The 12532-nt window shown below is 46.8% G+C and overlaps 1 protein-coding gene across 6 annotated transcripts in view; it reads left to right on the top strand.

Moving 5' to 3' along the window:
• The window catches only part of Pxylp1 (2-phosphoxylose phosphatase 1), a 63834-nt gene extending 54591 nt beyond the window's left edge, over positions 1-9243 (top strand). For all 6 annotated transcript variants that reach the window (XM_048452564.3, XM_048452562.3, XM_048452563.3 and 3 more), the window contains 2 exons: positions 3810-3949; positions 6913-9243. In XM_048452564.3, the coding sequence (XP_048308521.1) occupies positions 3810-3949; positions 6913-7850 (1078 nt within the window). In that variant the 3' untranslated portion in view covers positions 7851-9243. The remainder of the gene's footprint in view (positions 1-3809; positions 3950-6912) is intronic.
• Positions 9244-12532: the final 3289 nt, after the last annotated feature.

Genomic DNA, 12532 nt, shown 5'->3' with positions numbered 1-12532 from the left:
GCCAGCAACTCAACCCAGCTCAGGGTAGTGACTTAGTTAGGGTTTTATTGCTGTGAAAGAGATACCATGACCACAGCAACTCTTAAAAAGACAAACATTTAATTGGGGCTGGCTTATAGTTCAGCGGTTTCAGACATGGTGCTGGAGGAGCCAAGAGTTCTACATCTGGATCAGCAGGCAGCAGGAAGAAAGAGAACCGTTAGTCTGGCTTGAGCTTCTGAAACCTCAAAGCCCTCCAGTGACACACTTCCTCCAACAGGGCCACACCTCTTAATAGTGCCATTCCCTGTCGGTCTATGGGGGCCATTTTCATTCAGATCACTTCAGGTCACCCTTGGGTGTGCTACTTCTAGCTTACTCTCCAGGCACACTGTTGCCCAACGGTCTCCTCTCTCCAGGAAATACTTACACAGACAGCTTTATGGCCATTTCTTATTTCCTTGGCTCAGTCATTACCTACTTAGAACACTTAAAATAACAGGGTGCCCCCCCTACTGCAGTCTCCTCTCCTTCCTTCTTTTGCCGTAGCCTCTGTTATTCTCATTCATTCTCTCTGTCTGTCTCTGTCTCCTATACATGCACACTTACTATTCTTGGCCGGTTGTTTCCCCAGGCTGAAATGGAAGCTCCCTCCCTGATTCAGACATTTCTCTTACTCTTGTCCATTGCTCTTACCACACAAGTACCTAGTACAGATATTTGTTATTACTTGAGAGATTGACAGAGAATGGCCTCAGAGACTGAGGGGTGACCTTGGTCATGTGGGAGGGGTGAGCTGCAGGAGGGGTTGGGTGGGCTGAGAAAGAGGAGGTACATTGCTGATAGTGCTGTTGCTCCCAGGACCCAAGGAGAGAGGTTATGGTCCAGCTCCAGCATTGCCTCTGCGCTTTCTCCAAACTCTGGGGGTTGTCTGGTTTGGGCTTAGGGGCATTGACATGCTGGTTTATTTGAGCATCTTTAGCATATGGCATCAGATGAGACTAGAATGTTCTCAAGCTGAACCTGTGGTGAGAGGAAAGCAGACAAGTGGTCATATCGAGTTACACAGAAAGTCCCAGATAAGCGCACCCTGAAGAAAGTACATCAGGGTTGTCTTTTTATAAGCTTGTTTTGTTGACATAGGCAGTCAGCCATTCTTTAGTCTGCTAGGTTTTTAGGTGTGGTATGAATCCCTTCTGGTTTCCAGCCAGGTGAGCTTTTAAAATTGTGCTTCCTAGTAGTAGCCTTGCTGTCGTGGTTCGGGTAACCATGCCTGCAGAACCCAGATCACAGTTGAAACAGCGGGTTCTAAACAAGTTACCAAGAAGAAATAATAGAATTTGGTATACAATTCTAGCCTCACCTCACACCTTTGTTTTTAATATTCCCATTAAAATCTACATATTTTAATAACTGCTGTGGTGATATAATATTCAATATTCTGGGTCAAGGAAGATAATGGACATAGTATTTTCACAATACATCTAAGAATGGGACATGTCACAGTTGAATTCATTCCCACATGTTTTGGAACATCTACCATATATGCTCCAGGATACAGGGATGGAGCATCTACCAGATATGTTCCGGAATATAGGGATGGAGCATCTACCATAAATGCTCTGGGACACAGGGATGGAGCATCTACCCAATATACTCCAAGATATGGGGGTTAAAGCTAGGGATGAGGGGTGCAGGCCTGGGCAGTGGGATTCAGGTCAGATTCTAAAGACTCAGCTCCCTAGTGCTCCTACCATGGAAAAGATAAGTCATTAGTTATCCGCCCTGTGAATCTTTCTCTTCCATGAATCTTCATATTTCTAATCTGTGGCAAAATGTTGTAATGCAGGGACTGGGGTGTGATTTGGTGGTAGAGCATGTGTGACATGCTTAGCATAGTCAAGGCTCAGGGTTCAATCTCCAATGTTCGAATATAGGAAAAAAAGAAAAGAAAGTAGTAATGAATACCATTAGATAGCACAGCATCATTAGACAGATGCCCCGAGAACCTGGAACATCTCAGCAAACACATTCAGTAGTGAAAATTCATTTCTAAAATTGGCAGCACGTGTTTTCAGCGCCTCAGAAGTCACCAACCTGAAATAATGGTCCAGAACAGGAGATTTGAATTGCATTGATGGATAGCCTTTGTTGATGTGAATTCATGTTGACAGCCGTGTGTGTGGGCCTGGACATTTTATTTCCTAGTTTATAAAACATTTATGTATGTGCTCAGCCTCAGGCAGAATAAATTGCGCTCTGTTTTTATGAGACATAGTTCCCTGCAGCTATCCTAGGGGCGCTATTAGACTCTACTGCATGTCTAGATTAGCAAACTCTAATTTTAAAACATTGTTTTTAAAAGATGGAATTTTTCAGCTTTCTACTTTTGAGAGATGTAAATCTATTTGGCATCAGTTTTGAAAATATTTCCAAAGTTAATTGGGACAGTGGGGTTTGCCATTAGAGCCGTTTATCTGCTGCTTTCATGTGAATTTGCATGCAGTTTTCTTGCCAATGGCCCTATCTGTCCACATCGCTTCAGTTGGAAAACTCGTGGACACACTTGTGGGCCATCTCACTATTCAGAGAAAAGGTGTGTGCATTCACAGGTTGTTTAGTGATGCAGAGAAAAAGTGTGCTACTCATAGGTCCTATCATTATCTAGGAAAATTGTGTATTAGTGATGGAATAAATACAGTGTGCTTGTCCTTACCTTATATACTCTGTGACAGAAGCAGATAATCTCAGCTCTCACAAGCTTTTCTTAGCATTCATTACCACCTAGCATTAAGTGAGATATTTTACATGCAAGATGTATAATGGTCTGTAAAGGGTTGTAGAGATAGACATTGTTATCTTATTCAGTTAATGATTCCCTAAAGAGACATGTTTCCAGAGATCAGGAACAGTAAGGATTTGGCAGATCTCCCATGCAGACATATAAAAGGGTGGAGATGGGAAAAGAGGAGCGTGCTGTATGCTGGGTAAAGGAAGATGGCCCGCTCTGTGTGCCCAGAACATGGTGTCAGAAGGAAGGAGGTCTCTGCGAGGGGCCCTAAAGCACAGGGACAGCTGTGCACACCCCTTGCCAGAAGGTAGCAGTGTGAACAGACAGTGAGCGATGAGAGAGGAGAAAGCAAGGGGAGAAGGGCAGGGTAGACTGAGGAAGGCTAGTAAGCAAGGGTCCTGCAGCCATGCAGGCCAGGCTGTCTAAGGTCAGAACCCGGGGAGTGGCTGTGTGAGGATGGAGGAAAGATGAAGAAACAGTAGGTGGGAGAATCTACAGGACTGGACAAGTGTCAGGGTAGGAAAGGAGGACAATCAGGACAGCTTGCTGCCTCCACGTGACCCAGAAGCAACAGGGTATGGGGCATGCCGGCGGAGGGCAATGCCAAATCCCAGAGTATTGTATTCAGCAGAGGTTGGGTACTCAGTGACCTCCGTTGTGTCGATAGGTACCCATCAAGTCGGAATGAAATTGTAACCTTTATAAAGAGATGTTTTCCCTTTATTGTTGTTTATGTTTGGTTTCTGCCTTCATGTATGCCTATGCACTATGGAGCCAGAAGAGGGCATTGGACGCCCTGGGACTAGAGTTACAGATGATTGTGAACTGCCACATGGGTGCTGGGAATCGAACCCATGTCCTCTGGGAGAGTTAACTTCAGAGTCATCTGTCTGGCCCAGAAACTGAAACTATAAAATTGCTGAGCCCCAGAACCTGTTCTGGGAGGCGGTGGAGGCTGTGACACACACGGGGTTGGATGTGCTGACGCGTGACCACTTTGGAGTGTTCTAACCACTGCTTCTCTGTGTTGCCCCTTTAGGAAGCCATATCACCCTAAACTAGAAGCTTTCGTTAGTCACATGTTGAAAGGACCAGGAGCCTCTTTTGAAAGCCCCTTAAATTCCCTGCCTCTTTACCCTAACCATCCTCTTTGTGAGATGGGAGAGCTCACACAGACAGGTATGTATGGTCACCTGATCACGTCCCTCACACACGCGCCTCGGTTCCTGTGCATTAGCGGATGATATGTAAAGGTCTGTGGGACACTGAGAGGCCGTACACGTTACCAGTTGGCTGTGTGGGGTCCTGGCCATAACCAAATAGACATTGTGAGTAGGCGGGAAGCTTTTTCCGGATGGGTAGTCCTGGGCCCTAAGTGCGCAGAACCCAGGAACTGGTATGGCAAACACAGATGTTTTTCTCCCAAAGCCTGAAAAACTATGAACTTACCGCTCTGGGCTTGATCCCCAGCAGTCCCAACACTTTGCAGGCACTGGAGTCCTCGGCTTCCAGCTGTAGTGGTCAGCAGCAGCAAAGCCAGTGCAGCTGCAAATGATGCCTTCGAGGGTTAGAACTCATCAGCCACTTGGGGTGCTAGGACTCCCGCCCTACAGTGACCGTGTTACAGCGGTCATGCCTAGGGTGTCTGAAATCCCCAGACCCTTATGCCCTAGCAGCTCCCTGAAACTTTCCAGCAACCTCGGCCCCCAGTTTCTAGCCCGTGACTCTTACAGTCTGTTTCTTCCACTCTCCACCCTCTCTTACCTGCTCTTGGCTCCTCAACTGTGTCCCCACTGCAGTTGCCACAGCCTGGGGGCTGTGCTGCCTCCTTGGCCACTGCTGCTGCTCCTTCTGCAGTGATGAAGAGTGAGCACAGACAGAGGAAGACCGGTCAGAGACCTTTGATTGGTGCTTTATGCTGCAGCACCAGGGAGCCGTGTGGGAGGTGCCTTCCAGCTGACTAGAAAAATCAAGCTAAAGCCAGCAAAGGGATATGGCAAACATGTTCACACACACACACACACACACACACACACACACACACACACACACACACACACTGATGGACTATTTGCACCAGGAAAAGCGCTCTGTCCTGAGAAAATGGCTACGGGGCTAGTTAGAGTTTACCAAAGCTCGCCTAGCCTCAAAGGCTGCCTTCCAAGGCGGGAGCAGACTGCACTCAGCTGTGTTTGTAGTGGTCCCCAGAAGCTGCTCGAGTGTCCTCGGGGTGACTGTGATGGGTCCAAAGCAGCCAGACTACCATGGGGGCCAGTCACCAGGAAGGGTGTGTGTGGCTGGCAGTACCCTGCTCCAGGCTGCCAGGCAGAGGACGAGCCTATCAGACAGCCTGCCCCTGGTTTTTAGTCAGTCACAGAGGACATTAAAGGAATGTTTGGAATAAACTTAATAAAGACTCAACAAAAGCACAGCACGGAACTAAACGATTTAATAGCATCTGATGGTGTTTAACATTGCACGATAGTGCTTACATTCCTGCCTCACTGCCCTAGGACTCTCCTAGGTTGGTCCTCTGATCTGTCTCATATGGACTGGTACCTCAAGGAACTCAGAAGTCCCAGGGAATCTAATGAAACATATGCTTTCTTAAAACTAAAATTAACTTGACAGGCTAGATGGCTGTCATGGGTAATCCCTGGGTCCCATGGGGTGGGAGAGGAGAACCAGCTCCTGCTGCCCTCTGACCTCCCTGTGCACACTGTAGTGCATGTGTGCACATATGTGCACACGAGCTGAAAAGGAAGAGTAACCTTTCTGGCTACAGAAGCATCACTGCTCATGAGCATAAGTTACAAAAGACTACAAATCAGAAGAAAGCACCACACAGACTAGGAGATGGGGGGTGACTCGGTGGTTACGAGCACTGGCTGCTCTTGCAGAGGACCCAGGTTCGATTTGGTTTCCAGCACCCATACGTAGGCTCGCAACCATCTATGACTCCAGTTCCAGGGCATCCGACACCTTCTTCTGACTTCCTTGGACATCGGGCACACAACTGGTGCACATACATACATGCAGGCAAATATGTGCATAAAAATCAGAATAAATTTTAGGAAAAATGATTTTAAAAACACAAGACCCTTAATGCTAACCTTTCTTCCTGTGCACATGCAGTGGCATCTTAGTGAACCCGCCCTTCCCTATCCCATCTTATTACGTAGGAATATATCGGGAGGTAGACAAGATGGCTCACCAGGTCAAGGTGGGTGCCTGCCTCATTTGGGGATGGAACTCTCCAAACCATTTGGACACCTGGACATAAGTGACGTAACTGGTCACACTGCCTGTGTGTAGTTCATATTCTCAGAGTTTTCACCCATTATTGCGGTGGCGTCCCTCACCTTCTGCAGGTCTGAGGGCAAGCCTGCTGATTTCTTTCTCCCCTGCTTGTAGATAAAGCTTTCTCATTTCTTTAAAAAGTTCATTCCTTGCTGTCCTCCAGTGGTCCAAAGCCAAGACAGTGTTGAAGGGAACCGGAAGTCTTGTTTCTACCCACTTCCCGCCCATCTCTCTTCTCTGCCCTCCTTCTCCAGACGCAGTCCCCACTGGCTTCTCATGGATCTGGCAGAAGCTTCTTTATGCAAAACGCAGGAGACTGCGAACACGTGCTTGTGCCCTTCCTTCTTTCTCATTTAAAAGGAGCATGACAAATGCACTGTTTTCCTTTTGCTCCTTAAATACCGTCTGGATATCTGGAGTTGCGGAGTATGAGCTAGTTGGCTGAGCCTGGAAAGCCCCTGCGAGGCCAGACAGAATGCCCCAGAGGTTGACAGAGGGCCTTCGGTTGGGCAATATAATGGAAACAGAGTCAAGGAGGGAATGTCCCAACAGTAAGTAGACTGGTAGACAGATTTCCTTGTAGCCTTCCCTGCCTGAGGACTGTTGTGTCCCTGGGCACTGTGCCTACACCTGCCCTCAGGTATATGCAAATTAGAGTCAGTTTGTAGGGAGGCTGTGACAAAGGCAGGGATCCACACCCCATCCCTCTGGAAAACCCTTCTCATAATTTCTGCTTCTGTTAACTTCTGCTGCTCTCAAACACACCAAAATGGGTGCTTGTCCTTCGTGGCCCTTTTGTTAAACTTTAGTAAGAAGGATTCTGTGTCCCCTGGTGTTGGCAGGAGTCGTGCAGCATCTGCAGAACGGCCAGTTGCTGAGGGACATCTATCTGAGGAAACACAAACTTCTGCCAAACAACTGGTCCTCAGAGCAGCTTCACCTAGAGACCACTGGGAAGAGCCGCACCCTGCAGAGCGGGCTGGCCTTACTCTACGGCTTCCTCCCGGATTTTGACTGGAAGAAAATTTATTTCAAACACCAGCCAAGCGCCCTGTTCTGTTCTGGAAGCTGCTACTGCCCACTGAGAAACCAGTATCTAGAGAAGGAACAGCGCCGGCAGTACCTCCTGCGCCTGAAGAACAACGACCTAGAGCGGACCTACGGGGAGATGGCCAAGATCGTGGACATCCCCACCAAGCAGCTGCGGGCGGCCAACCCCATTGACTCCATGCTCTGCCACTTTTGCCACAACGTCAGCTTCCCCTGCAGCAGGAGTGGCTGCCTTGGCATGGAGCACTTCAAGGTGATGAAGACGCACCAGCTAGAGGATGAGCGAGAGCGGCACGAGAAGCCCCTGTACTTCGGGTATTCGCTCCTCGGGGCCCACCCCATCCTGAATCAGACGGTCAACCGGATGCAGCGCGCCGCCGCGGGCTGGCCCCACGAGCTGTTCACCCTCTATTCTGCTCATGATGTCACCTTGTCACCAGTCCTCAGTGCCTTGGGTCTTTTGGAAGCCAGGTTCCCAAGGTTCGCCGCCAGGCTGATCTTTGAGCTCTGGCAAGACCGTCAAAAGCCCAGTGAACATTCCGTCCGGATTCTTTATAATGGGGCTGATGTCACCTTCCACACCTCTTTCTGCCACGATTTCCACAAGCGTTCTCCCAAGCCCATGTGTCCTCTTGAGAACTTGGTTCGCTTTGTCAAAAGGGATATGTTTGTCGCCCTGGATGGCAGTAGTACTAATTATTATGATGCATGTCATGGGGAGGGGGCCTAAAAGGTACTTAGCACAGCTCTGTTTTCTTGCTGGTTCTGTCTGTTGCTAAATCATGGTTGGAGTTCTAATGGATGCGGATTAGGTTGGGTGATCATGCCTGTGGTTTCGGACAAACAGGAAGCACATAACAGTATGTTCCTATGGTACAAAATTACCGGTTCACAGAGGAACAAGGGTCCATTATAGCTGTGTGCGGCCTAGAGCGCTAGCATCAGATTCAGTACTCAAAGCTGCCAACCCAAGCTTATATATGTTTTGGCCTGCCATGGAACCAGCAAACCTCTGCCAAAATCTTCTTGTTCTTGAACACTTACCTTAACCTTGTTGAGCGGAAAATGTTCCCAAAGTTATGCGTTCCAAGTGGGGTGACAGCCTTTTTATGAAGGAACTAGAAGATTGGTATCGCAGACTCTGTAGACCTAAAGGTCGCACAGGGGCTCCGTCACCTCTCAGCTGTGCTCTGGTGACATGACGAGACATAAATGGGTGTGTGTGTGTGACTGTGTTTGTGTTCCACGGGCCAAACAGAATAGGTGGCAGCCAGCTGTGGCTCACAGACCGTGTTTGCTGACCCCTGATCTGTAAAAAAACAAAACAAAACCCAGCCCGTTACAGTTGCACTTCCGGCACTTTGGGAACCAGCTGAATGCCAAGTTGTTTAGCAGGTCCTTCCGTAGCTTCTGCTAGAAACACAGAATTGGGTCTCTATCTGACATGGTAACAAACTCAAGGGGAAATAAAGGTTGGGTCAGAGGGCTCATAGGAAATGATACAATACTTGATGCTCATGATGATTGTGGCACAACATAGCTTTAAGTGTGTTTCAGATCTTGTCCGCTATAGTCTGTTGGCTCCATATGCTGGAATTTTTGTATTCCATTTAGTATTTTTATAGTCTAGGAGAATATTTTCTGAGACCAGTTTTAGATGTGTTCTTATCCCTGTAGGAATGTTCGATTTGCTGCACCTGCTTAGTGGTTGGAAGGAGGCCAAAAGCCAAATTGGGGCGCTTTTTCCCCCTTCCAAAAATAAATCACTAATGACTCATTCCCTTTGACAAGCTGGAAAATTGGGTCCATTTTTGAACCATTTTCATCAGTTTCGAATGCCGAATTCCAATTGATTTTTAAAGAGGTTTCTAGAAAAAAAAACAGCTTTGTTACTCGATAGTTAAATAATCTTTCTAAAATATTTTCTATATCAGGCACAATTACAACTAACTCCTTGATTTCTAGGACAATGGTGCTAGTTTGTTTCGAAGACCTGGCCCGTGCACGTGGGATTCTCCAGCATCTAGCATTCCAGCCCTTTCTCTTCCTTCTTGTCTGGTGTTGCATTTGAACACGTTTTGTTTGTAGAAATAAAGATTTTGAAGAATTCTTAGCCTGTACAACTCATGTTGTGTATCTGAGTCGTTCAAGTTCTTTGCAAGGGAGAAACGGTGTTTTTTAATTCGACTTTAACTGCTTTATTTAGTGCTGAAAAAAAATTTTAAATATTTATTTATTATTTATTATGTATACAATATTCTGTCTGTGTGTATGCCTGCAGGCCAGAAGAGGGCACCGGACCCCATTACAGATGGTTGTGAGCCACCATGTGGTTGCTGGGAATTGAACTCAGGACCTTTGGAAGAGCAGGCAATGCTCTTAACCTCTGAGCCATCTCTCCAGCCCCATAGTGCTGAAAATTCTAAGCTCATATTTCCCCCTCTATGTCTTATTAAAGCCTATTCGGGTTTCTCTCACCCACTCGCAAATTGTTGGATTTAGATCTGCTAAACATAGCCTGAAGGTTTAAAAATAAAAGAGGGAATTTTAAAAATACCAATTCATGGGATGTGTTGGTGAGAGTGTTTTGGGTAAGAGCCGACAGCAAAATGTATAGGAGAAGGTTTTACCTTCTAAGACATTGGCAACCCAGAGCACAGAGTTCTGAAACCCCTCATTCCCCAGCAGATTAATTTTAATACAAAATATGAGGCTAAATATATACAAGTGCATCCCAGACCACGGATTCTTGGAAGTGATTTCATAGCATCACTCACGACAGGTCTGGAACTGCCCATGGATGTGCTTAGCTTTGTATTTTTATAGTAAAATGAATACATTCTGGAAAATAATCCTGAGCAACAACCTCCAAAGTGAAGTTTCCCTATCGGGAAGGAGTCTCAGCTACAGCTTCAGCCTCAGTTTCCCCCATGGCACTCTCTCCACGTACTTCAGACAGTTGGTGTGTGTAGACTTTCCCACCGCATGTCAGAGCAGCCGATTCTGCAGCTGGCTTCCATCCGGGTCTGTCCTGAGCTATGTACCTATCATGTCAGACCTCTCAGTACCCAACACTCAGCTGCGTAACTGTACTCCAGTTGCTAGGATTTCCCTGTGCCTCTCTCTGACCAACTAGCCGTGAACTTAGGTCTACCCACCCATCCCTTGGGCTTAATTTGCTTGAGCCCTCACAGAGCCTCAGGGAAACACCAGTTTATTACCAGGGAAAGCGTTGAGGAAATGCATGCAGTGTGGGGAGACCACAGAGCTCCCAATACTGTCCTGCTGAGCCACGTTCCGTTAACTTCCTGCCTAGCTCTCCAAACCCTGTCCTTTGGGTTTTTATGATGATTTAATTGCATAAACGTAATTGATTATGTCTTTGGCCTTTGGTGATCAATATGACTTTTGGCCCTTCCCATCTCTGAAGGTTGGGGGATGGGGCTGAAAGCTCCACCCTGATTATGCCTTGGTCTCTCTACTGGACAGCCTCCATCTTGGGACTTCCTGAGGTTACCTGAGGCTTGCAAAAGAAATCATTTTGAAATCCTAAGGATTTTATAGGGAAATGGACAAGCATCAGATGTCACAATATCACATCCTCTGGAGACACCACTGTGAGCCACTGGACAATTATCTCTCTGAAATTTTCTACAGGAATTCACAAATATGGATAATTTAAAACTAGAAACAAGCTCTATTGTCCCAGAACTTGCTTATAAGGGTACAGTTTTAGGGGGCAGGCAGATTGTTCAGAGGCTAAGAGCACTTGCTGCTGTTCCAGAAGACCTAGATTCAATTCCAAGCACCCACGTGGTGGGTCACAGTTCTGGTTCTGGGGATCGAACTCGGGACATCCATGGGCAGCAGGCACACAAACGGTGCGCATACACACTGACAAAACACTAAAATTGATAAATCTAATTAATTTTAAAGAATATAAATACCTTTAATTGCTTGCTTCTTTTAGCAACAACTCGGAAGTTTTTCTTTAACTTCTTCAACAGTGCGTGTCTTGGAGATATCTCCAAGTGTGTAGCCAGAGCCTGACAGCTTTTTATAGAATACAGGTTAGACTAGGATATTTTATATAAAGAATATAAAATTTTATAGAACATAGATGTTCTCTTTAAGAATTCATTTTATCTCTTGTGTGTGGTGTGTATGTGTGTGTGCGCACACGTGTACATTTGTGTGACTACAGATTCCAGAGTGTCATGACACAGGCGTTTTTTTAGCCTTTGAAAAAATGTTCTTACTTGAGAATTTCATATAACACATTTTGATCCTAAGCAGCCCGTCTTCCACCTCCTCCCAGATCTGTTCTCACCTTCCTACCCACCCAACTTCAACTTTGTGGGCTGTATTATGTGTATGGTCACCCTTCTCCCTGTCTCTGTCTCTCTACCCCCTCTACTGCCTCTCTTCCCTCCACCTTCTTCCCCACCTTCTCTCGTTGAGCCTCAATGTATTTGCCAGGCTGCTGTCAAACTTGTAATCCTCCTGCCTCAGTGTTGGTGTTTGCGAGCGAACATTACCACACATAGTGAGCTAAGCATTCTTTGTTGAGCTCCACTTTGAACAGAATACTTACAGGCTATTAGAGTGTGTTCGTTTCAGTGCCAGGAATTGAACTCAGGACACGACCTATGCTAGGCAAGCACTCTACCACTGAGCTACATCCCCAGTCCTGTTTCTCTTTAAGGGAGGGTCTCAGTAAGTTGCCCAGACCAGCCTTGAACTCTCTCTTTAGTCCCCTATCAGGCCCTGATTTTATGGTCTTCCTGCCATAGCCTCCTGAGTATAGACCTGTAGTAGTTAGCCTGGCAATAACAATTAGTCATAAAAAATGGTCTACCAAGAAGATTACCAGACTGCTCCACCTATCTGAAGGTCTTTGTAGGCACAACAGAATTAGACTTGGAGATGATGTAGGTAAGTTCTTTTTCCAGAACTCAAGAACTGTTGCAGGAAAGGTAGGGATACATGCGTCTCTGAATCTTCAGGAACTCCCCCAGAGCAGGTTCAGCATCCTAGGCTGTGTGGGTTGCCCTAGCGTGTTAGGATGCAACAGTGGCTAGTGGGATGCTGGCTTGGATTGCTATTGCTTAGGACTAGTGAACTGGATATTAGGGCTGTCGCCCTGTGTTAGTGCCCACTCAGGAGCTAGCTCAGTAAGAGTCTGCCTGAGGAATTTGCTGAGTGCATAGGTATGATCAGGCCCTCCTGGCCACTGAAGCCGGCTGCCAGCCATTGTGGTATATTTTTGTTTTAGTAAATAAAGCTTGCCTGAAGATCAGGGGGCAAAGCAGCCATACTAGTCAGCCATACAGGCCAGGCAGTGGTGGCACACACCTTTAATCCCAGGATTCGGGAGACAGAGGCAGATGGATCTCTGTTAATTCAAGGTCA

Source organism: Myodes glareolus, chromosome 4, assembly GCF_982192425.1.
Source record: "Myodes glareolus chromosome 4, mMyoGla1.1, whole genome shotgun sequence".
Taxonomy (NCBI): domain Eukaryota; kingdom Metazoa; phylum Chordata; class Mammalia; order Rodentia; family Cricetidae; genus Myodes; species Myodes glareolus.
This window is presented reverse-complemented; position numbering and strand designations above follow the sequence as displayed.